General features: G+C 42.1%; 1 protein-coding gene across 9 annotated transcripts in view; it reads left to right on the top strand.

The window, feature by feature from the left end:
• DCUN1D4 (defective in cullin neddylation 1 domain containing 4) overlaps positions 1 to 26,569 on the top strand; it is an 86,525-nt gene that overhangs the window by 43,945 nt on the left and 16,011 nt on the right. For all 9 annotated transcript variants that reach the window (XM_040483905.1, XM_040483922.1, XM_040483912.1 and 6 more), the window contains 4 exons: positions 1,333 to 1,424; positions 11,464 to 11,534; positions 17,053 to 17,144; positions 24,146 to 24,254. In XM_040483905.1, coding sequence (XP_040339839.1) covers positions 1,333 to 1,424; positions 11,464 to 11,534; positions 17,053 to 17,144; positions 24,146 to 24,254 — 364 coding nt within the window. The remainder of the gene's footprint in view (positions 1 to 1,332; positions 1,425 to 11,463; positions 11,535 to 17,052; positions 17,145 to 24,145; positions 24,255 to 26,569) is intronic.

The following is a 26,569-nucleotide window of genomic DNA, read 5'->3' as shown; positions in this document are numbered from 1 at the left end:
AGTAGTATGTGTCAATATTTTTCTCTTATTTACGGAATGGTATTCAGTTGTCCTTTTTTATGTGGGGTGTTTTTAGGCCATTCAGACATTACAGTGTCATACGGAGGTCTCCGTGTTGTTACATAGACTGTGAACTAAGAATGTCTAGGCCCAGGATTGGAACCTGTGCGTTTGAACCCTTGGCCAGTACTCCCCTTTGTTTCTGGGTAGTATGGCTAACTCTTCTAGAAGAAATAGAACACTGGTGGTTTGCAGTTTCAGTATCTTAATACCCTGTAGCCATGTTTGGTATCAAAACCCAGAATCTCTAATCAGAGGTACATACAGTTACTCTGATAAATGCCTAGGTCATGAGTAAATACTTACTAAAAAGTAATTATGTGTGATCTTTACAATATATACTATGTAAAACTACATTCATAAATGTTCATATATATATATATATATATATATACACACACATGCACACAACACACACATGCGCACACACACACATACACACCTATTTAGGCAACTTATATAGAAATGAGAGAAAGAAAAAGTATATGCTCCTATTTTTTCTATTAAAATGACTATTTTCAAGATCCTTCCTTCGTTCCCCTCCCCAGGTAGGGAATATCTTGGTTCTTAGCCCCAGGTCATCATAAAATAGAGAATTCTGCAGCAAGTCACAGTGTTGGAGGAGGAAGCCACCCTGCCTCCCGACTCAGTTCTCCAGCTCATGCTAGCCGTCCCCACAGTAGGGGGGTGTTGCAAGAGAGTGGCAGAAACCAAGGCTTCTCTGTACGTCTCTCTCCTGAGGTGTTTTCCTGGAGGTGTAGACATAATTTGATGTTTCTTTTTATTTGCTTCATGGTCCCTTGACATGTCTAATACTGACAGGTTCTTCCCTAGACTGTGTTCTGTGCCCAGCCTGACTTGTAGGACATGAAAGTCAGGAGGCTTTTCACGCAGAGACATGAGTGGGTTCTAGGGTCATTACTTGAAGAAAACTCCTCAGCTGTTGCTGACCATGTCTCACTATATCATTCTGTAGTTGGTTCTGGCTAGTGGGGTAGAGGGGAGGATATCCAGTCAGTTCTTACTGATCACTTGTTAATCAGAGAAGAACCTGTATCAAGTGTTTACTGTTAGTTCTGTTATGGGTATGACTGTGTTTAAAACTGTAGTTCTAAAAGCTGAAGCTTCTGAATGCAGGAAGTCAAATGTTTAAAATATACTGGGAATCTGATTGAGTAGGTATCTGGTTTGGGTAAAAGAGTAAAAACTATCTGCTACTGAAAAGAAACTCAGCATCTTTAAATAATTTCAGATTCCTTTCTCAATTTCTAGCATGTATAGAAAATACGATTCAACTAGAATAAAGACTGAAGAAGAAGCCTTTTCAAGTAAGAGATGCTTAGAGTGGTTCTACGAATATGCTGGTAAGGTCCTCGCTTGTACTATCTAATACTGATCCTCATGAAAATAAGGAATACCTTAGGGGAGATTAAAGAAGTTTAAAATGTGTACTTTTCTAATGTGGTTTCTGTGCTTTCTCTTCCTGTTTGAGGGAGGGAACATAGTCGAAACAAATCACCAAATGTCCTATTTATAGCCAGCAGCTAAGCCAAAGAATTCAGAACACTAGAACGGAACTGAAAAGATGAATGCACTTGGGAGAAATACTCTGGATTGCTAGGAAACCTATTTAGAATGCTGGTAGTGGGTGATGATTTGGTTTGTATACCAAAGTTAAAATAAGCTTTGCTTGCTTTGAACCTTTTTGTACAATGGAATTTCTTATATTAAGTGTCTGTTTTGAAAGATCATTTGGTGGAGAATGTTTGTTTTGTCATTTAAAATGTCTTAAGTTCAGTCCTGTTTTTTGCAGCTGACAGTAACTGGTTGGATAATATAATACTGGAGTCTAGGGGTTGTTTGTCACTGTAGCTGTGCGTGGTGTAAAAAGAAAAAGGAATATGTCCAGATAAGTTTGAGCTCAAGGCTCTTTTACTTTTCCTCTTCACCTTATTTCAGGCCCTCTCCTGCCCTATCAACTTGACAATTTCAGCCACTTTCAGACTGATTTTCGTATCATGTGTCTCTACTCCCAGCTAGGTTTCACGCACCTTCCGTTGTCTCATTTAAAAAACAAAACAAAAACAAAAAACTGAATAGGTAGATCATACACGTCATTCCCTAACAATCCACTCCAGCTTCGCCCCCTGCTGAAAAATCCCTGCTACCTGTATACGGGTTGAAAGACATCTGACTCACTGCCGTCCCCTTACCTGGAGTGTTTTTTCTCCACTTTTCCATCTGACAGCTGTGCTGTACATCTTCTGAGCCCCTTAATTTGCTTAATAGCCTTCTTTGTACTTAACACAGCACAGGACAGTTTTCATAACTAGTTCTGATACCCTTTTATTGGGGGTCAAAGTGAGGGTTCCTCCTATGGCCTGATCTTGCCACCCCTCCCACCCCTCCCACCTCTCCCCACCCCCACCTGACCCTAGCCCTTCTCTAATAACAGCCTTGCCTTTTTGGCCACAGAAGTTGTTGTAGGGGCTGACGGGTTACCTAGGCCAGGCCGACAGATAAAAATTTCCCAGGATTTTCAGATTGAAGCTGGGAGGGAGAAGGGCTTCTTTCTCTTCGGGTGGAAGGTTTGAAAGGACGCGATCCTGATTCCTGTAGGTCTTTGGTTTTGTGAGCTACCCCAGTATCTTTCTAATGAATTCTCCTTTATTACTTGAACTAGTTTGAGCTAGATTTTGTTTGCAGGCACGGACATTAGTATAAACACTTAACGCAGTATTAGAATGTGTGTGTTTCCATGTTTATATCATGAGAATACGAATCTTTTGAAGACATTTCGTGTCCCTAGGAAAAATGGGTGGCACTTTTCCAGGTGTTCGATATATGGGTACTGAATGAAGAGTTTTCTCGTATTCGTATCACCTTGATTATGAAAGTTTTTTGCTTTCTTATCTTGGTTCACATTTATTTTTATGAAATGTGTTATGAAAAGGAAGTTTTATTTTTTTAGTTCTTTTAAAATATAATTTATTGTGAAATTGGTTTCCATACAACACCCAGTGCTCATCCCAACAAGTGCCCTCCTCCCTGCCCATCACCCACTTTCCCCTCTCCCCACCCCCCATCTACCCTTAGTTTGTTCTCAGTCCTTAAGAGTCTCTTATGGTTTGTCTCCCTCCTTCTCTGTAACATTTTTCCCCCCTTCCCTTCCCCCCTGGTCTTCTGTTAAGTTTCTCCAGATCCACATATGAGTGAAAACATGGTATCTGTCTTTCTCTGCCTGACTTATTTCACTTAATACCCTCCATTTCATCCACGTTGCTGCAAATGGCCAGATTTCATTCTTTCTCATTGCCAAGTAGTATTCCATTGTATATATAAACCACATTTTCTTTATCCATTCGTCAGTTGATGGACATTTAGGCTCTTTTCATAATTTGGCCATTGTTGGAAGTGCTGCTATAAACATTGGGGTACAAGTGCCCCTATGTATCAGCACTCCTGTATCCTTTGGGTAGATTCCTAGCAGTGCTATTGCTGGGTCATAGGGTAGATTTATTTTTAATTTTTTGAGGAACCTCCACACTGTTTTCCAGAGCGACTGCACCAGTTTACATTCCCATCAACAGTGCAAGAAGGTTCCCATTTCTCCACATCCTCGCCAGCATCTATAGTCTCCTGATTTGTTCATTTTAGCCACTCTGACCGGCGTGAGGTGATATCTCATTGTAGTTTTGATTTGTATTTCCCTGATGATGAGTGACATTTAGCATCTTGTCAGTGTGTCTGTTGGTGAAAAGGAGGTATTAAACAGACAAAAAGTATACTTAATCCCACCATTGTAGCACAGCTATTTTGATTTTTTGTGTGGATGTGTCTTCGTTTACAAGCAAACATAATTTTTCCATGGCATGATCACATTTCTGTTTCCTTTAAAAAGAGAGCAGTCTACAGTTTTCTGTTTTGTTTGCTTTTCTCTGGCTCAGGAAGGTGACATTTGGGATAAAGGTTAAGCCACAGTTTTTAGGATCCTGGAGATCCCTGCCAGGTGGTTCCTTGCAGTTCATCCCTGCAAAAAGTGTTTGTGGGTGTGGCCATCCCTATTTTTACCAAGCACCCCCCCCCCCGCCCTTTTCTTCTTTTCCTGTATCAATAAGGAAAATGCCTTGAAAGTGGAAATAATTAAGAGCCCCAACTGACACCCACTTCACTTTTAATATCGAACCACATGAATAAAAACTGTAGATCATTATTATTTTAGAAAAACCAATGGTGAAATGACCCGGGGTGACTGTCAGGTTGTGCTGTAGGATGAGTCTGTAGGCCACAGGCCCCCTGGATGCTAGAATGAGGAAGGTTTCACAAGCTGTGGTGCATCCTGTTTCCTTAGAAAAAAGTCGGCTGGTGTGGGCCGACTCCCTGCACTTTAATCCAGAGTGAATGGAGGGGTGGGTAGAGGCCTTGGTAGTGGAGCTGCTTCACATGGGTGCCGCCTTGTTCTTCCCAGAGTTCTCCATTCCACTCCTTACCCTGCCTCCACCATCCATGGCTCCTGCAGCCTGAGCCCCTCTCCTCCCAGCTTTGGCCCAGCCAATTAACCCCAGCCCTCCTTTACACATTCTAGGATGCAGCCTCCCACCTTTTAGAATCCCTGTCAGCTCCATTTCTGGTTCTCAGAGATTTAATAGGGAAACTTACTCCACTGGGGGCTCCTCCTGTTCTCTGTGGTTACAGGTTTACACCCTTCTGTGCTTTGATTACCTTAGTTCTCTGTGACTTTAGAAAGGATTGGTTCCATCTGAAACTGGGGCTCCATTTCTTTTCGTTAGAATGAAAATAACCAGTTTTACATAATATACAATTTACCTAATAACTCCCACTTTCTGAAATATATCTAAGAATAAGGAATTAAGCCAAATACACCCGTGCCAACATTGACTTCAAAGTTACACTAAATCTCACATAGGTAGATTGTGAAAGTTCTCTAGGTCTTGACTGTAGGCCCTTAGTTTCTGTTTTTGATTAAGTTCCATGATGGAATTGTTTTTTGGTTTACTAAAATGAGATCAGGGACCCAGGAGCAGGTGCTGAGTGACCAAGTGGTCTGTCAGCAAAGGAAGAGATGTTAAAAAGGGACAGTGTGGCCTTGTTCGCCTCAGGGATGCAGTGTGGTGTCATTATGGAAACCTTATCGTGAGGGTCTTGGGCCATCGTTAAAAAGGTCATATATATTTTTTATGGGCCCCTGCTTAAAATGGCAGGGAAAGTGGGAGGACCACTTTTTCCTAGAGTGTTGTCAGTATATCTGTCTTCTGAACGTATCTTCAGTGTCTCGTTACCAGGACATTCCACAGCTTAGGATTTTAGATATAACTTCTTAAAATCCTCTCCTTCTTCACTTCTAACCCGCCTTGTGTTAGCCAGTTACATATTCAGAATTCTCAATTCTTAATTTTAGAATTAAGATTGGTCAATTTTACAGGTGGATTATAAGTTTAGTATAAATACAGTCAAAATCCCAAATAACAGTGTGATTACAGCTAAATCTAACTGTGTGCGTGGGAAAGATAATGGCAAAAAAAGAAACGTTGTTTTAAGAAGCAGAATTGTGGGTATTTAAAAGATATGGAAAAGCTTGTTGATTAACAAGCTATATTTTACTGTTTTTAGGATAAAATACTACTTTTGGCAGAGTCATGCCTTTGCAAATCATATGGTTAAAAACTTGCTCTTTAAAAACACAGATGCACACTCTATGCACTGTATATGCTGTATATTAGCTAACTTGACGATAAGTTATATTTAAAAAAACAAAAATAAAATTAATTTCACCTATTTCTTTTTACTTTTGAACATGGCTACTAGAAAGCTTTAAATCACATATGTTGTCTACAGTATTATTTCTGTTGAATAGCATTGAGGTAGAAAGCCTGAATGATATAAAGTCAATGTAATAGGTAAAAAATAACAATGGAAAATAAAAACATAGACGCAGGTGCATACAAGTAATATGACAATGGCATTGCACAGAATCTGGAAGAAAAGAGAAAAGCATGGAGAACTTAACATTACTCCTGCACAGTATACCTCAGCAAACGTCCTTTGAGGGCTTGCTGGGGTGACGCACTCCACCCATTTTCTTGTGCAGCAAACAGACAAACTGAGAAGCATCGTCTTTAGGATGAACGCTGGCAGAGAGAGGCATCAGTGGCCAGGTTTGGAGGGCGGATGAGGGTAGTAAGCCAGGACCCACCCAGGTCTTGTGCACAGACAGGGGGAAGGCAGGTGGCTCTTGAGATTCTAGAATAGGTTACGGTGGGGGCGCCTGAGTGTCTCAGTTGGTTAAAAATCCGGGTCATGAATTGGGCTCAGGTCAAGATCCCAGGGTCATGAGATTTAACCCCGCATTGGGCTTTGTACTGGATATGGGACCTGCTTGAGATTCTCTCTCCCTCTCAGCCCCTTCCCCGCTCGCATGCGCACACTAGCACTCACTCTCAAAAGAAAAAAAAAAAAGAATTGGTTATGGGGAAAGAGCTTTTTTAAATCAGGAGGAATGGAAACCAAAGACAGGAATTTTAAAAGAATTGTAAAGTAACTTTTTCTTTCAAATCTGCAACTACCTCCCAGGGAGTCCTCTCAGTAGGTACCAAAAAAAGGCATCTGTTCCTAAAAATAAAACCTCTTAGCACAATAGGAATAGGTGAATATTTCCTTATGAGAATAATTATTCTTTGATCTCCTAGCCAAAATTCTTTCTTAGTAGGAGAATAATAAAAAAACAATGAGACATACACACATACATGCAGTGGAGTAAGGTAAGAAGAGCCCACTAACAAAGTAGATGTGTAGACATTCCCACGGGAAGGTTACAGGCGTACTCAGTGACAAAAGCCAGGTATAGGATTCATAGGCATAGCGTGAACCCCTGCGTGTAGATAAATTTAAAACTGATTTCATTGTATATTGCACATACATAAATATAAGCACAAAGGTCTCAGGACACGTGTCTGGTAAGGAAAGGGAGAAAACGGTTTTCTCTTCTTAGTCTATTTTGCTCTGACTTTGCCTATATGAGTATTTTTCTATGTGGACGCATTACTGTGTCATTCGTATAATATGTGCATGTGGGCACACATGGGTATATGCACTCTCAAAGCCAAAGCTAGCAGCCTATCAAATGATAATATGCAAAATGTATTTCCATTTTTGAGTGGAAAATGAGAAAAGCATGCTCACTCCTGGAATGCTTATTTGCCATTGTTGTGGAAATTATTAGCCAGTGTGATTAGACAAAAGGAAGAAAGAAGGGGCATAAATAATTGGAAAGGAGGATGGGGCACCTGAGTAGCTCAGTCAGTTGAGCATCCGACTCTTGATTTTAGCTCTTGATCCCAGGGTCAGGGGATCAAGCCCCGCTGTCGAGTGCGTGCACTCTCTCTCTCAAAGATAAAAAATAATAAAAATAAATAGCTAAAAATAAATAAATAATTGGGAAGGAGTAGGCAAAAATGATCATTTGTTGGAAATGAAATGATTAAATTCTACCTGGAAAGCCACAGAGAAATTTCATTGACACTTAGAAACAGCAAATAAATATGTATACATTATATGCATGTAGAATTCTATAAACGAGTTATTTTGGGAAAGCTGCTTACAGGAATTTTTAATAAATGGTTGTCTCTGAGGAGTAAGGAGGGGTTGGAGGGGAAACTTGCTTTGTAAATTTTTTCACTTTCACTTTTAAATGAAATTGTGTATCATGTTTATGTGTTAATGTAGCAAAAAATAACTAGCTTAAAAATGAAGTAATCTTCTTTGAATAACTTTTATTATCTTAATATTTAATATTTAAATATTATTTAAATATTTCAGTATTTAAACTTTTATTTGAATAATAGCTATTCCCCTAATAATCAAGATAAGACAATTAGGAATACTTGGACAAACATGTAAAATAAAAGGAGAAAATAGAAAACCCCAGACAAAGGTAACAGATTGGAAAATATGAAACAAAACATTTTGTAACAAAACAGCACATTTGTGATTACAAGGGAAATAAAGCATGCAAAAAAAGTATTTGCTGTGGCCAGATTACAAGGAAAGGGCCTGAGTGTGACTTTAGGGGAGCCAAGGATTTGAAGCAGAGAAATGACATAAGACTTTCCAACAAGCCCTCTAGGTGATTTTAATATTTATCCTTTGTTGAGGACAACCACTTTATACATTTATTGTGGTTTATTATTACTATTTTAAGATTATATTTTTAAGTAATCTGTACACCCATCGTGGGGCTTGAATTTGCAACCCAGAGATCAAGAGTCGCCCGCTCCACTGACCGAGCCAGCCAGGCCCTCCTGTTTATTATTTTGTATTGAAATTACTCCTGGGGCACCTGGCTTGCTTGGTGGTGGGGCACGTGACTCTTGATCTTGGGGTTGTGAGTCCAGGCCCCATGTTGGATGTAGAGATTACTTTAAAAAAATAATAAAATCTTTCTCAAATTCCACATATGAATGAAACCATATGATATCTGTCTTTCTCGAACTTATTTCGCTTAGCATAATACACTCTAGTTCTATCCACGTTGTTGCAAATGGCAAGATTTCATTCTTTTTCGTCACTGAGTAGTATCCCATTGTGTGTGTGTGTGTGTGTGTGTGTGTGTGTACGTATATATACGTGTATATACGCATATATACATATATGGACATATACATACTACATCTTTATCCATTTATCAGTCAATGGACACTTGGGCTCTTTCCATAATTTGGCTATTGTTGATAGTGTTGCTGTAAACATTGAGGTGCATGTGCCCCTTTGAATCAGCATTTTTGTATCCTTTGGGTAAATTCCTAGTAGTGCAATTGCTAGGTCGTAGGGTAGTTCTGTTTCTAAGTTTTTGAGGAACTTTGAGGAACCTCCATTCCGTTTTCCAAAGTGGCTACCGCAGTTTGCATTCCCACCAACAGTGCTAAAGGGTTTCCCTTTCTCTGCATACAAAACTCAACAGATTAATATGCAGGAAGGGAAGGAAAAATAAGGTAAAAACAGAGACGGAGGCAAACCGTAAGAGACTCTTAAATACAGAGAACAAACTGAGGGTTGCTGGCAAGGAGGTGGTAGGGGATATGTGAAATGGGTGATGGGCATTAAGGAGGGGACTGTTCAGGATGAGCACTGGGTGTCACATGTAAGAAGTGAATCGATGGGTTCTGCTCCTGAAGCAAAGACTGCACTGACTGTTAACGAACTTGAATTAAAAAAAAAAAAAATCTTTAAAAAATAAAAAAAGAAATTACTCTATACTTGGTCTTCCTGGAGGGCAGGGACCATGTTTTCTTAATCTTTAGCAGTTACGACAGTCTATGGCTTCAGTAAACGTTACCTGAGTGAAACCGAGATCTATTGAGGAGTGGACGCTGCAGGACCACTGGATCTAGAGGCTGTGGAAAGGTTGTAGAGTGGTTCCTGTATTCAGGTATTCATTCATTTATTTATTCAATAAATTTTATAAAAGCAGCTGCTCCTTGCCAGGTGGTATGCTGAGGTTACACAAGAACTACAACAGCTCTTACTTTTGAGGAACTTAAAGGGAAAGGCAGATGAGCTGGGACTTAACACAGATGTGCTAAGTGTGAGAGAACCACTCCTAGCATTGCTGGGGTCACAGAGGACCGCCCCTCCCAGCCTCTGCAGGTGGGAGTCAGGAAGAGCGGGAGGGCTCCCGTCTGCTTTCCCCTTAAAGACTGAATGAGTTGGCCAGATAACATGGGGAAGGGAGAGGAAGATGGGCCGAGGCCAGAAAGAACAGTCTGGTATTGGGTGTGTGGCAGGACCTGTGTGCAGAGCAAACCATAGGTAAGTATTTCTGGGTCTCAGTTTTCATTCATTTAATAATATTTATTGATTCATTTATTTTCAAGAAACTTGATTTAAAGGTGGAAAGATAGGAGGCTGAAGAGGAAAGGAGGCACTAGATCATTGAGAACCTTATTTGGTACAGTTGAGACTTTGGACTTTATCTTCAGGTGGTGGGAGCCACTGAAGGATTTTAAGCCAGCGTGGGATTTGTGTTTGGGATGGCTCCTTTAGGCAGCTGTGTGGAGGAGGGGCTGGAGGGTACAGGGCTATGGAGTTAGGGAGATCCTGGGGAGACCGCTGTGGTCATCTGAGTGAGAGAATAAAGCCTGAGCAGGTCAGCACGGGATAGGTACAATTAAGTGTTTGGCAGGAAAAACGGGCAGTACACTCGGTAATTGACTGGATGTGGAGAGTGTAAGAGAAGGAAGAGTCCAGAGTGACTCCCAGGTTTCTGTTTCTGCTGGTGCCACCAGTGGGACAGAGTACAGGAGGATAAGCAGGCTTGGCATGGACAGATGGTCCTTCTCCGTGAGGTGATGGCTGAAAATGTGAAATGCAGGAAGAGGCTTGGGAGAGAAGCTGAGTTTAGCTGTGGCAGTGAAACAGCAGGTGGGGTAGCTGGGCAGTAATGTGGTAGACAGTCCAAAACTACAGGGGGAAAGTGTGGGCCTGGAAACTCGAGCATGGTTGAAGCTTGGGCGAAGGTGTAGAATGGACCAGACGAGGGTTAAAGATGGAACCCTGCCCATGAAATCTAACAAGCTGGGAGAAGCGAAGGAACACATTAAGAAGCCAGAGGAGGAGAGAAGTAGGAGGGAAACCGGAGGGAGGGTACTTGTGCGAGCCGTGGGAGGAGGCAGATTTTGCAAAGAATTGCTTCAGAGTTTCAGATACCACAGAAAGGTCAGATAAAATAAAGATCCGACTGTCGATTAGATTTGGCAGGTAAGGTGTTATTGGTGACCTTGGCAAGAAGTTTCAGGAGAGAGAGAGAGGAACAGAAACCAAATTGCAGTGGTTGAAGAAGGAGCAGGAGGTCAAGTGGAGATGGACCATGCAGGCGGTTCTTTTGGGAAGAAGCAGAGCTGAGGCCCGAGGAGGAAGAGGCTTTATGGCCTTACCAGGAACAAAAAGACTACTGGCTTTTCTTCTATGTAAAAGAAATGATTATGTTATTTCCCAGTTAATTTTATAAAGAACATTGTGTGGTTCTCTGCTATGTTTCCAAAAATTATTACCAAAATCAGGCAGAGCTGTATGCTACTTTAAAGAAGCAAAGTGGCCTTATCTTCAGACAAAAATTATGTGTAGCCTCTGTCCGTAGGTCGAAAGGCATGGCAATACATTGACAGATGATTGTGCAGAGCCGAATCCTTTAAAGAAGTAACTGAAATTCCCGAATATTTTTCACTTTACACTTGGTGATTTCTTTTTTTCAGAAAGGAGTTCTGGCCTGTAGGTATTATTTGATTTTCGTTTATTTTAATAATAAATATTTCAGCAGTGTAATATCACTGTAGTAATAATCATGTACGTGGTCAGATTTAATTTATGTAAGATTGCATTTCATCGCAGGTACTGATGATATTGTAGGTCCTGAAGGCATGGAGAAATTTTGCGAAGACATTGGTGTTGAACCAGAAAATGTAAGTCTAGCCTATTAAGTTGGGCAAATCGGTTGATTATTTTTCTTGTCTTTTGTCCCTTGACAAATAAAGCAACAGTAAAGAAGGAATGGTGTGTTAGTTTTGTGAGGCAATCTAAGAAACAAGTTCCAATTCTAATTGGATTTCTAAGCAAAATTTTTTTGTTTTAATTGGCATGGTGTAACTAGTCAGTCATGTTTTCCTCTTGTTTGTTTCTTGTATCTAAAAGGTACGATAGTAAAGTAATTAAACTAGATGTTTAGAAAGTGTTATGGGCATGTGTACCTCCCGTGAGAGATGAGCTGGGGGGCCGAGTCATAGTCTATTCTGTACCTTTGTCCCCCTCCCTAGTTGTTCAGCATAATGTAGAGTTTGTCCAGATTTTTGAGTAATTATTCATAGGGGTTTGGAATAAGTTGTAATTATCAAGAATCTTTCATAGCTCTTTCACTTCCGATTAAATTTTAACTCAGGGATTGCTTTTTAGTATAAAGGCCTTAAGTGTTTCCTTTAAAAATTTTTTTTGAGAAGTTATTTTATATGCTTAATTATTTTTCCCAACTCTTATCGTCATGTTATTGTTGAATATTTTTTTCCTGTTCCTACATCATCTCTCTTACACTAAAATGAAAAGTTATGCTCATACAGGTGCCCTGGTTCATTAACTCTGCAGTTTAATATTGCATTAGCCTCCAATTTAACAAATATGTCTAAGGTCCTAAATGAGTTTATGATGGGGAAGAGATCACAAGTGATCATCCCCCTCGTATAGACTCTTCTTGGAAGATAGGTGCTGCCCATGCACATATGTCATGCTCTTAAAACTGGAAATTAAGACTTCACACTTTGGGGGTGCCTGGGTGGCTCAGTCGGTTGAGCGTCCGACTCTTGGTTTCAGCTCAGGTCATGATCTCACGGTTTGTGAGCTTGAGCCCTGCATCGGGCTCCGTGCTGGCAGAGAGGAACTTGCTTGGGATTCTCTCTCACCCCCTCTCTCTGCCCCTCCCCCAGTCGCTCTCTCTGTCTCTCTCTCAAAAATAAATAAATAAACTTTAAAAAATTAAAAAAAAAACAAACAACTCTAAAGACTTCACACTTCATTCTTAAAACTTTTCTTACCCTTGACATTTGTATGCCTCTGTCCTCTCCCAACTCCCTCCAACACCTTACATTTTCTTTTTTTTTTTTTTTTAATTTTTTTTTTCTTTTTTTCAACTTTTTTTTTTTTTTATTTATTTTTGGGACAGAGAGAGACAGAGCATGAACGGGGGAGGGGCAGAGAGAGAGGGAGACACAGAATCGGGAACAGGCTCCAGGCTCTGAGCCATCAGCCCAGAGCCCGACGCGGGGCTCGAACTCCCGGACCGCGAGATCGTGACCTGGCTGAAGTCGGACGCTTAACCGACTGCGCCACCCAGGCGCCCTGACACCTTACATTTTCTAAAGAGCCTTTTGCTCATTACGTGGATTTTTGTCTTGTAGTTTTTATTTTAATGTGATCTAGTTCAGTATCTTAATGAACTATTCATTTTGGTATAAAGGTTTGGGGAGAACTGCCAGTAGTATTTTGTCTGATCTTGCCCATAGACTAGTCATAAGCATAGAAAAGAACACTTCAGGGGCACTTGGTGGCTCAGTTGGTTGGACGTCCGACTTTGGCTCAGGTCATGATCTCGTGGTTTGTGGGTTTGAGCCCCTTGGCAGGTTCTCTGCTGAAAGTTCAGAGCCTGTAGCCTGCTTCGGATTCTGTGTCTCCCTCTCTCTCTGCTCCTCCCCTGCTCGTGCTCTGTCTCTCTGTCTCTGTCTCTCTCAAAAATAAAACATTTTTTTAAAAAGATTAAAAAAAAAAACCACACTGGCTTATGAAAGAAGTTTCCTGATGACAGCTGGGCCAATGTTGGCAGAGTGTTTTCTGGACTGAATAATAAGAGGGGCAAGAGTGAGTTGGACCTGAGAACAGACCCAAAGGTTCTCTCCCTCTCTCTCTTAAATTTTTATTTAGTTTTGGGAGAGCACAAGCTGGGGAGGGACACAGGATGGGGACGGGATCCGAAACAAACTTTGCGCTGACAGGCTGACAGCAGCAAGCCTGATGTGGGACTCGAACTCCCGAACCACAAGATCATGAGCTGAGCCAAAATTGGATGCTCGACCAACTGAGCTACCAAGGTGCCCCAGACCCAAAGGTTCTGCCCAGGGGACTGTCATCAGCATGTGATCAGAGGTGGGCAACAGGGCCGGAAAGGGAGGAGATTGGGAGGCCAGGGTCAGGCTGCAGGTGTGAGAGGCACTGTCTGAACATTTATTCTCAGAGGCCCGGAGGCCTGTCAGGTGGGAGGGAGGGCTGGTGTTGATTCTAACTGAAGAAAGGCACAGTTCTTCAAATAGCAGTACTCCGTAACAGAGAGCTGCTGCTATTATCCTTTTGGGGGGCAATGGTGTCCCTTAGTCTCCTCTTAGGAATAGAACTAGACTTAACATGTTGAATCACATTGAAGACTAGGAAACTGAATTCAGAAGATTATTCTAAAGTATTTATTACTGTACTTCAGTTCTAAGCTGCCATTAATAGAGGTTGTATATCATTACTAAGAAGGAAAAAATGTTGCTAAATAAACTCTGATATGCATCCATTTGGAATGCATCCCAACTTCAGAAATGTTGACATTTGAAAAATAAGAAGTAAAATTGTTTTTAAAGCCTTGTCCTCATTGTTGAGTTAGCACTTTCAAATACTTTAAAGTACTTAAAACCTTCACCTTGCCTGATACTTATAGCCTAGGAAATTTAAGCAGGTTTGTAAAATTCAAATCTACTGTCATTTACTACGGCCACAGCAAAACCTTTTGTTTGCCTAATTAGCTTCCTTATGAGCTACCATAAGAAAAGTCCATTTTGTGTAAAGAAATACTCATCGTGAATATCTACTTTGACTTTTTAGCCACATTTCATGCATACTTGTGTGTGTTTCTGTGCCCTAACCATTTTTTTTTTTAATTTAACAAGTGTTTATGTGGAACTTTAAATCTTTCTTATTGAGCATTTAGTATATATACTGTTTGAGAACATAGGAAGTTTGAGTTCTAGAATGTGGGTTAGGGGCGCCTGGGTGGCTCAGGCGTTGAGCATCTGACTCTTGATTTTGGCTCAGGTCATGCTCCACATCCGGCTCAGTGCTGACCATTCAGAGGCCACTTGGGATTCTGTCTCTCTTCTCTGCCCCTTCCATGTGCACACGTGCTCTCTTTCTCTCCCTCTCTCTCAAAATAGTTTTTTTTAAAACTGAAAATGGGGGTTATTTCACCTAGGTAAATTGTTATGTGGGAGTCAGAATTCCAAGAAAAGCTGAGGGATGAGGGGAAATCCACTAATGTGTAAATATTTGGAAGAACATGTGTGCTCTTTTGGGGAAGTTTGGGTCTCTTAAGTTAAAAAATTTTTAACGTAGGGGCGCCTGGGTGGCTCAGTCAGTTGAGCTTACAGCTTCGGCTCAGGTCATGATCTTGTGGTTTGTGGGTTTGAGCCCCGTGTTGGGTTCCATGCCGACAGCTCAGAGCCTGGAGCCTGCTTCAGATTCTGTGTCTTGTCTCCCTCTCTCTCTGTCCCTCACCTGTTCATGCTCTGTCTCTCTCTGTCTCAAAAATAAATAAACATTAAAAAAAACTAAAAAGAATTTTTTAACCTATTAAGCAATGCTGTTTTGTGATGGTGTGCATATGTAGAAACATTGGTTTACTAATCAGTGCTAGTAATCTACCTAGTAATCTAGATTGTTTAATCTAAAAAACCTAGTGACTTTAAAAATTGGTATGTACTGATTTAATTGAGATTTGATGAAAGGGCTTAGAGATTCAGTGGGTTCTCACTGCTAATCACTTCTAACGTGGAAAACCATAGAGTCAGCATCAAGAGAAAGCTTTTCATTAATCTTGCAGCTATAAATTAGACAAAGCTGGACATTTTTAGTCCACAAGCTAGCTTGCTGGCAAACGCAAGGACCGACTTTCTGAACCTCCTAAATAGTATTGTTCTGCAGTACTTAATTTGTGTAGTGGCTTTCAGAGGCCAATTAAATCATCTGGAGTGATTTCTAATTGACTGCTTGCCTTACTTTTTTCATGTTACATCATCCCATTCCTTTTACCACCGTCGCCATCTGACCCAGTGGGGCACGTGGGTGATAGATTAATGGTTGGGTTGGTTCTTCCAGCCGTCGAAATGAAGCCTTCAGGTCCTGTGTAAAGAAATCAAATTAGCTGCCAAATGTGGAACATGCTAGTCCCTGGCCAATTTTCACAGGTCTATTTTCTTACCATTGATTTTTTGTTTGTTTGTTTGTTTGTTTGTTTTGTTACAACAAATGGAGATGTAGCCATTTAGCAGTGAATATGTGATCCCCAGGTCAGGACTTGGATGTCCGTTAGGTGTGGACAATGTCCTGAGGCACGCAGTCCCACAGAGTGGCAGGATGGTCCTCGGAAATCCCTGTCCCTCTTCTTTACCCTCTTCTTGGATGGATGGCCTCAGCTCTTTCCCTCTGCAGAGCCCTGGATAGTTGGAAGCTAGATGCGCTTTTGAAATGTAATTTTGTCTTTACTCCTTCAGGTGTTTATTAAACTCACTGGCAGTATCTCTGTGTCATCTTTTCTCTAAAGCAGCTAAGTGACAAGCAGTGCCATAAACTAGAGTTGTTACAGTTCCTGATGCCTACAGAGTTTCAGAAGATTCACTAAAAGCAAGAGTGGCGCCCCGCTGAGAAGTGATTGGGCCCTGTCACTCATCCTGTGCTCATTCCAGGCACAGCGCTATTTAAGTGGGATGTGGGGCCACTTCACAATAATTTTCTTCAGTGTGTATAGTTCAGCTCACAAACACTAATGTATTTGTGGTACAGCTGCATTATTGTGTATGACTCACCACTTGCCTTTTTATTTTTCAGCCCTCTGATCTACAGCTTGCTCTTTTCACTAAATCTTGGAGATTGTTCCCTGTTTGTACTGATAACTCTACTTCATTTGTCTTAATGGCAGCATAGTATTCCTTTGTATAGAAAGTATTCAGCAAGGAAGTATATACTTAGTCCCTGATTAATGTTGGGTTGTTCTCAGTCTTTTGCTGCTATAAATAATTCTGCAGAAAATATTGTTGAATATACATCTTTGTGTTCGTGCACAGGTATAAGTTATAATATAACTTTCCTTAAGTGGAATTGCTGAGTCAAACACTGGTTTTAATTTTGATAAATACTGCAGAATTGCCCTGTGGAGAGGTTAATGGCTTTACATTTCCACCATTCTGCATCATAAGAGTTCATGTCTCCCCAAGCCCTTGTCAGCAGATGAATTACCAAACTTTTGGATGTTTCCCAGCCTAGAACTCATTTTTGAAGTTACCCTGTTGATATTTCAGTGACTAAACTGCGGCGAACAGAAGCATTTGGAGAGTTGTTAATAGGATTAATTACTGAGATCTGTCGTTCTGATTTGATTGGTCTGTTTTTTTGTTTGTTTTTATGCAGGTAGTTATGCTTGTCCTAGCTTGGAAATTGGATGCACAAAACATGGGTTATTTTACTCTGCAGGAATGGTTAAAAGGAATGACTTCTCTACAGTAAGTCCCGCGGCTGCCCTGGTCGGGAGGCGGGGTGGCGTCCTTGCACTCCCCAGCTGGCTGCCTCCTCCCTGGCGGGTCAGGAGCCTGGGTTGGGTGACTGCAGGAAAGCCGGGTGATCTGGCAAACTTCACCTGTGGCTATAGGTGTAAAGGCCAAATCCCATTTTCATGATGAAGAGAAGACAGTATGCATGAAGTTTTGCAATTATAATTTTTATATAATGTGTATTGTTTATTTTAGTATTCTTCTAGAGCAGAGCTGCCCAATAGAAAATAGACCAGCCTCTCCTCTTCTCACAGATGTGAGCTACATATGTAATTTTAAATTTTCTAGCCGTCCCATTAAAAAAAAAGTTAAAAGAAACAGGTAAAATTAATTTTAATATATTTTATTCAACTCCAGATATCCAAAATATTATTATTCAGACATATAATCAATATTTTCAAAATTTATGAGCTGTTGTACATTCTTTTTTTCATATTAAGTCTTCAAAATCTGGTACATATTTTACATTTATGATCCCTCTCAGTTTGCATTAACTGCATTTCAAGTGCTTGATGGCCATGTGTGTCTAGTGACTGTCATAGTAGCACAGGTTCAGAGCTTAAAAAGCAAAGGCCTATCAGCATCTGGTTTACAGTTAGGGAGAAAAAGTTGACTGAAGTTTAACTTATAAATGAAAATATGTATTTTATATATTCTGATTTTACCTTTGGGCAAAATTGGAACTTCATTACTCCAGTGGTTAAAAAATAATAATAAAGAGTCTATTTGTGTTACCCAGAATGAGAAAAAAAACAGTGGTTTTATGTGTTCATTGTGTGTGTGTGTACACAAAGTTTTATTCAAGTAAACAGTTGTTACTCTGTATTCTGAATTGAAGGATACAGTTGAGATGGGTAAGTAAATATTTCAGTGGTACCTGAAGATGAAGAGCAGATTATTAACATAGTAACTTTGATCTACGGAATGACTCTTTTTTTTTTTTTTTTTTTTTTTTACTTAGGAATAATAGACTTTGACATTTACTGGATTGAAATTGGAGTGGAAATGGTTTTATGGTTTTATTCAAATAATTTTGGAATTTGCCAAAATTGTTATCCATTTGTTATTGATAACAATGCTTTATTTGCACCATGCTTTAGTAGTTCATAAGTCATTTTGCTGCTTTTCCATTTGAGCCTCACGGCTGCCTTCCTTGTGAGGAAGACAAATCAGGCTTTATCCTGCACATTTTACAAATGAGGAAACTGAGGCTTAGAAGGGACACATGGGATACATGATGTGTTAAAGTAAGTGGCAGAAATGGGAAGAAAACCCAAGACTTCTGATTTTTTTTTTTTTTTAATGTTTATTTTGAGAGAGAGCACAAGCGAGCAGGGGAGTAGTAGAGAGAGAGGGAGAGAGAGAATCCCAGGCAGGCTCCACACTCAGCACAGAGCCCGACGTGGGGTTTGATCGTAACCGGAGATCATGACCTGAGCCAAGTCAAGAGTTGGATGTTTAACTGACTGAACCACCCAGGTGCCCCAAGACTTCTGATTCTTAAGTCGCATTCTTCCTTTAACAACTGTTGTCTGATGGCAAATGAGTTTTAGATAAAGCCATACACTTTCCTGTCATCATGCTCTAGAATTTTAGGGTTAAGTCCTCTGAAATCTCTTTAAAAATTATGCTTGTCATGTTGGGAACATCTCCTTAACAATTTTAAGTCTACTGACTTTCACTGTTTCCCCCCCCCCCCCCGCCTTTCCTAACTGCCTTCTGAATACAGCACATAATGGTTGCACTCTTTAAAGGGGGGCCCGTGTAATGATGAATGCATGGCCATATCAAGATTTTATTTCAAGCCTTCAGAGGAGGCACCATTAGTATGTTTCGGGCACATTTTCATTTGTCTTAAGAGGCTATAATATCCATTTTTAAGTAATTCTAGATTATTTTTTACATTTGCCTTTACAAAAGAATGTTACACACTCCCGGGCCTTTCCCTTGCGTTTTGAGGGCCACACCACCTGGGAAGTATGCAGTTTCCTGGGAGGTCTATGTAAGTTCAGGGAGGGCAGAGGGGAATTGCAGGGACCCCACCCCGTAGGTTCTTTGTTGGGAACCCTGCTTGCCACTCAGTGTGACACACACGGGGGCAGTTGGGTTCCTCTAGGGTACTGCCACTTGGTCCTTGTAGTTCAAGATGAGGTGACAAGCTGGGTCCACTCTAAGGGCAGGGAGGAGCCTGCTTTCTTCTTGTGTGATACGAAACTTGGAGACTGGTTTCCTCATCAAGGAGGAAGAGATCGTTACTCAGAACAACCTTTAAGGTTCTCTATAGTTCAGAATAGTCGAATTGCAAGTTTTAAGAACCTCCACTCCCCCTCCCTTAACTTCCGTAGATTCATTTGTTCAGCAAGTGTTTGGATGGCAGCGATGTGCCAACTGCAGTATTCTACATCCTGGGGAAGTAAAACTCACGAGCAAGACAGTCCTTTTGGGGCAGGGGCTCAGAAGCAAAGTTCAGCCAAAAGATCCAAAAATAGTAAGGCCACTTCTCTTTATGCTTCTCGAACTGATTACATAAGTACTGTATTTGTAAGGCATCCACACCCGGTAAATAAGAATACTCAGAGACGAATATGCTCTAGAGATAGGAAGTAGTCTGTCTACTGAATTGCCTGTTTTGTCTTCTAGTTTGGATTTTTGTCTTTTTTGCCCTTTTTTGGTTTCATTAAACCTGTCCAGTGAAGTGTTTTGAGCTCAATCTGGAATTAAAGTGTATGTGGCGATCCCTGTATTTATAATAGAATATTTGATTAAGATGCTAAGTTTGAAGAAAATGGTTACTGGACAGAGGGAGTGGAGACTATGCTCCGCTGCTCCCTGGGTGCCTCTGGCAGCACGTCTAGAACCAGGAAAGGGAAGTGATGCTCTGTGACTCCCACCTGGGCTCTCAGAACTCCATCTCCTGGACACTGGGGAGGGGAGCGAGCTGTGTGCAAGCCCCACCAGGGCCAGTGTTTTGGAAGTGCTGGAAGGAGTGACGGAGGGCATCTGGCGGGGGTGGGGGGGCCGATATGTTCATTCCACGTTCTGTAGCTCATTCTCAGTCAGGAGAAGGCACAACTCATTTCAGTGGACTGTTTGTTCTATCGCCTTGTTCCAACACGTGGGTTTAAGGTTACTTCTAATGAATCAAACTTACAAAGCTGTTTAAGCTAAACAAAAGTGTGTTAGACTTGTAGCTTACTTTGCATAGAAGTGAGGATTGGCTGGAAAAATACCTTTGGCTAAGTGAAGGGGTGAAGGCCTTTCCCCAGGGAATGGAGAACTCCTTTTGGTTTTAACCTTTGGTGCTTATTGTCCCGATTTCTGGTGCTTCTGAATCTGTAACAGGAGCAGAAGTCACGGAAGAAATGATCTCACAGTATGGCCACGTTTTGTTTTGGAAAACGGTGCTCTTGAGCGGTGTGGCACTATGTCACTCAGAAACTAACAGGAGTTTTCTTACGTGTGATACACTGGAAAGCGGGGGTGGGGAGGGGGGAGGGGGCAGGGGGGAGGCTGAAGATGTGGCTGCTTCCTGAAGTCCCGGGCTGGTTTGCTTCAACTTCCCGACAAGCCAGTTTCTTCACTTGATCTTGTTGAGTGGCCACTAGATGGCAACCTGTAGTTCGGGTGACTCAGAAGCGTGTTCCCTGCTGGGGGTCACTCCAGAGGCTCTGTGGGTCAGGGCCCTCCCCCCCCTTTTTAAACAAAACAAAACAAAACAAAACGTTTATGTATTATTGAGAGACACAGCATGAGCATTGGATGGGCAGAGAGAGGAGGAGACACAGAATACGAAGCAGGCTCTGAGCCATCGGCACAGAGCCTGATGCAGGGCTCCAATTCACAAACCGCAAGATCATGACCTGAGTCGAAGTGGGACGCTTAACCGACCGAGCCACCCAGGTGCCCTGGGGCAGGGCCCCTTTTAAAGCAGATTAAACTCTTTATTGATGGTAATAGCTCTGACATGTGTAACTGTCTTTATTACATACGTAAAGTGAAAATTGTACTTTGGTATTTTATGCTTTATACTCCAGACAGGAGATCTGAGCGTCTTAAGACAAATGAAAACGTCTTTCAGGGGACATCTTTTGCCAGGGTGGCAGCTAGACTCCCAGGCATGCTAACGAACTTCCATTTTGCCTTGCGGTTCTACCCAAAGACTCATGGCTACTTTATTTTCTTTTAGCTATGTAGCAGATGTCTAAGTGAGTGCTCTCTGCCCTTGAATCTGTTGAAACAGACATCTGTTCTTCTTCCTCTCACTGGACAGGACTAAACTAAACCCCCTGCCAAAATCTGGCCAATTTCCTGTGGCTTTGGTCCTTAACCTTCCTTTCCAGTGAAGAGGAGAGACCTCGGCCTTAAATGTTTCGGGGTTAGCTGGTCTCTCTCCTCTTTGACCCTCTGCCATATTGTTAATAAAGTATCATTAGTTATTTATGTATACAGTAAAAAATCAAACCATACAGTAGAGTCCCCAGTGCAGAGAAGGCCCTGCTCCCTTCCTGCCTCCTAGACTCCAACTTCCTGCTTTCTCGTGTGCCCTGTTAGCTTCTACCAGCCCTCTTTTGGGGGTTGGTGCTAGATCTCTAACTAGGCTGTCGGCATCTCTCTTTTTTTTCTTCCCCAGCCTTTCTCCACAGAGATTCAGAGTGAATTTTTCAAGATGCAAGCCTGATTGTGGTCTCTCCCATGGTTGGAGGTGGCTTCCAGTGTTTCTAGGATTCAATTTAAAAAACAAAAAACAGTATGGACCACAAAACCCTTTATGGCCTGGCCTCACCTCCCTTTCAGCCTTATCCTGGAACCACTTCCCCTCTGACTCTCTTCCGTTTGGTCACAGTGGGTTTCTTTAGTCTTTGAGCTTGGCATGCTCCCTTCTGCCACTGGGCCTTTGCGCATGCTGTTCCTTTTATCTGGAAAACCCTCTGCTCCAGAAATATCCTGTTTCTGCTCTCAGCCATTAGCTAACATTTCAGTCCCTTAAAGAAGCCTTTTCTGACTTCTTAAAACAGTTTTTTTTTTTTAACATTTATTCATTTTTGAGAAACAGAGCACAAGCGGGGGAGGGGCAGAGAGAGAGGGAGACACAGAATCAGAAGGAGGCTCCAAGCTCTGAGCTGTCGGCACAGAGCCCGATGCGGGGCTCGAACTCACGAACTGGGAGATCATGACCTGAGCCGCAGTCAGATGCCCAACCGACTGAGCCACCCACGCCCCTGCCTTTTCTGACTTCTAAAACAGTCTAATTGTTATCTTTTTTAGTTTTCAAACATCCGGAAGAAATACAGCACATTCTAAACTGTTGTAGATTCATAGAAGTGAAACATTTACTCTAATTTTTGACTTTTAGGTATTTTATTATCTCAGTAGATTATGGGGGAATATTTTGTAGTTAGCTACAAAAAGAAACCTTTACAAATTTATTGCTAAAGATAGATCAGTGTGCTGATCTATGATGTGAACGTATGAACGGTGTTTTAGTTTATAAAGTATATAAACTGTTTATGTTGATAATACTTTTACTGTGTATTACTTATGCTTAGTGGTAGGTGAAAGCCCTACAGGGGAACACAAGAAAGCACGTCCAGCATTGAAAAGCTTTGATTTTGCTGATGGAAATGGTGACTCTTGGTTCTCATTTTTAAGGGCTAGATATGAGGAGCAGAAAATTAGTTTGTAAAATTAGCCAATCAGTCTGCTTCCTTAGGAAAAATAAACAGTGTGTCCCTTATCTGTAAAAACAGGTTTTCATCACCAAAGCTCCCTGGAGATATAGCTGATTTCAAGTCTAGGGTAGAGAAAGTACAAGGTGAGCTGGAATATCTTGTACCATAAGCAAGGACGTGCTCAGAGACTGATGGCACATGTCAGAAGGACACTGGCACCAGCTTGAATGGGCCACTGCCCAAATGAGGACGATTTGTGCACCAAAAAGAATAAAGGCAGTAAAAGATTGTAACACTGAATAAAAAGCAAAAATCCTTAAGTCCAGAAAACGCAAAAGGTGGTGAGTAGAACTCTTCTTTATAGAATAACTTCAGCCGGTAAGGGTGATAGAGTCAGAAAAATCACCGTTTTGCATCTTCAAATGTAAAGTCGATTCGGGTGGTATCACCAGTGGAGGCTAAAACCACCGGATGGAAGGTTGTTCGGGAACAAGATTCACAGTCTCAAGATATCATCCCATAGATTACATACTGTTTCAGAGGGAAAATACCTGTTCATGGAGAATCTGGGGGATGTTACCTTAACTGAATGAGTCCATTTACCATGACTCCTAATGGGACAGACTGACGTTACAAGTCCTCTCATGGGGTGCACTGAGAAGGGCCTCACAAGCAGTGTTGTCATAACCATTTAGCTTAAGTATAATCAGAGGGAAATTATCTGACAAACGGAGATTCTACAAAACAACCGCTCTCAAAAATGGCATTGTCAAGAAAGAAGAGAGGTGACACCCTTCTGGAGACTAAGGAGATATGACACCTAAAAGCAATGCGTGAGCCTTGACTGGATCCTGGATCCAGAAAAAGCATCTGTGAAGAAAATTGAGGGAACACTGGGGAACTTTGTATATGGGTTGTATATTAGCTAAGAAAGTTTACACTGATAGAATATTAGGAGTGATGATGGTATTTAAGTGTTTAGGAGTGAAGTGTCATCATGTTAGTAAGTTACTTTCAAGTGGTACAGAAAAAAGTGCACATGAGAGCACAAATGTGACAATGTGTGTTATGAACTGAGGGGATGGGTATATGAGGGCTTGTTCATTATTCTTTCCATTTTTCTGTACATTTGAAATTTTTAACAATCAAAAACGTAGGGAAATGGGTCATCATGAATGTGTTGCAACTCCAGGGTTTTATTGTCTTTTGGTATTCTGTTTCATGTTACTGCCCCAGTTAAGTAAAAAACTCAGGTTATAATTTGCCTTTATTCTGTTTTTCTAGATGTGATACAACAGAAAAACTCAGAAATACTTTGGATTACTTAAGATCATTATTAAATGATTCTACAAACTTTAAACTTATTTACAGATATGCATTTGACTTTGCACGGGTGAGTTCTCTGGAGCCTATCCAGATGTTTCCCTCTCCTCCCGCCCTCCCCCCCCCCTTTTTTTTTAATTGCCTTTTGAGGTTTGTTTTTACATGCTGCAAGCAAAGAAGGTTGAGTAAGTTACTCCCAGGGTGCTAGTTAGGATTTCTTTCTACATGTACGCTTTCTACACTAACCCTGATTCTGGGCAAAAATGTAGTTTGTTAGCAAAAAGCTATGGTGCCAGGCCTTGAATAGCTCTTGCTATTGGCTTAGAAGTAATTTATAAACTGGCATGTAATAGACACTTTTCTAAATGTCTTTTAGATAGGCTTAGAAAAGCTTTTCATTCTCCTGAAACAACAAACCTTCACCCATTGAGTTATTGGAATAAACTGCAGATCTGATTCTGTTTCACTTCCTGTATTGTATTTGGAAATCGTTTGAATTTCTGACCTAAGCTAATTGCGGTGAACATTATTCAACCCTAATTTCCAGTCGTCATTTTGAAAAGCGAGCATCTTGTTGGTCACATCGTGAGGCTGGGCTAAGTGTGTGACCGCGGTTCTCCTGGAGCGGAATGAAGGCTCAGTTTTTCAGCCTCGTCACCGTAGGCAGTGGATTCTGAGGCACCAGTTGGCATTGTGTTCATTCGCCCGCAGTCCCCAGCCCACACGGTCACACTCCATTCAAGAGCGGTGTCGTGTTTTCTGTTAAGTTGGTGTGTTTGGTGCATTCAGGGCATTGGGCTTGATTAATCGATTGTGATTTACAGCAGAGAATTCAGTGTCAGGTGACTCCCTTTTTTCTTACCACCACGTTGGTCTTTTTCACTGCTTACGTGCTTCGGCTCTGCTAGTTCCGCACCAGAGGTTTACCCGACGGTGAATTCTGGTGCATCTGCGGTAGCACATGAGTAGTTCTCTGTGGTGTCCTCATTTGTGCATTTTTGCATGTCTCATAACCTTCACATAAAATCCCAACCCGTGAAAGTTAGAAATGGTGTGGTGAAATGCAAATACAGTGTTCCACCAAATGGCATTAGCGTAATCGTATGCAGAAGTTATTTGCCAGATGCTTTTAGAATAGATACACAGTTTGTAGGATTAAGTATTTCATCCCGCGAGATCGTTTTCCTCCCAAAGTCAGCTGTTTCTTCCTGTTTGGTAAAGTTTGTGTAGAAGCGTTCTACCTTCTCACCAAAGTAAGCCCTGTTTTCCAGCTTTTCTGTTTGGGGGCCAGAGTTGCCCACGTATCTGCCGTAGCCCCGTCGCCGGCCGTGGTCCGTCAGCGCAGCCTGTGCCCCGAGGACTCCTTTGCTCGCCTCTTGTGGCGCCTTCCACCGCAGCCTTGCCGATCCGATCGAGGCCCTCGGTCCTCCTTCTCCTTGCCTGCGCTGCTGTGGTCCCCTTATTCCTGGGCTCTGTCACATCCCCTCCAGCATCACATTAGCAGGGTGCCACTCCTCCACCTTCGGCCCCAGGGTCATTGGGCCGCCTTCCGGCTCGGCGGAGCCTTCAGTTCCCGGTGCCCGGATGTCACGTGGGGCTCCCCCATGCGCCCCCTGCAGCTGCTCTGCAGCCTCTCGAGTGACAGGCAGGGGCGTTTTCGGTCTACTTCATGGAGGAGGAGAGTGGGCCTCGGAGAAGCAGACACACTGCACCGTGGTCACTCTGTCCGCGGCAGTGGATCCAGGACTCAGACCCGGGTTCTGGCCTCAAGTCCAGGCTGCCGGTCACCCCAGGCTTCCTTTCTCCCACGGCGCCTGTGTTGCGGGGAAGTCCAGTCAGCTGAACCTGCCGCCCGCCGTTTTTGGCCTTTCTGCTTTCTGCCTTTCGTCCCTCCGGGCCTCTGCCCGAGTCCTGTTGGTGCTCTCCCAGCTCTCTCCTGCGTCGGGCGCCTGGGCCCAGCCTCCCGGGTCCTCCTGTCCTGGGGGGTCGTGCGCCTTCGCTGCATACCCTGGCGACCTCCTCCGGCTCGGCCGTGGCGTCTGGGTGGCGTCTGGGTACGACAGGCGTTCGTCTTCTCAGACCGAGCCAGAGACTGTGTCTTCTCTTTCTTCGCATCCCCAGTAACAGCCAGCAGAGGTCTTTGCTTTTGGTGAGCATTACCAGTGAATTAATAAGCCCCTTTATGGAAGGTGAAAAGCATGCATATTTAATCATTGCCAAATAGATTCAGTTTGGCTAAAATATGCTCTAAAATGGATTTAAAAGATTGTTTTCAATGTTTATTTTTGAGAGCAAGAGAGAGAGCGAGCGTGAACGGGGGAGGGGCAGAGAGCGAGCCACACACACACACACACACACACACACACACACACACACACACACACA

This window comes from Herpailurus yagouaroundi, unplaced genomic scaffold (assembly GCF_014898765.1).
Source record: "Herpailurus yagouaroundi ecotype Mexico unplaced genomic scaffold, PumYag 28, whole genome shotgun sequence".
Lineage (NCBI taxonomy): Eukaryota > Metazoa > Chordata > Mammalia > Carnivora > Felidae > Herpailurus > Herpailurus yagouaroundi.
Note: the sequence above shows the minus strand (reverse complement) of the source record. Positions and strands in the feature narration are given on the sequence as shown.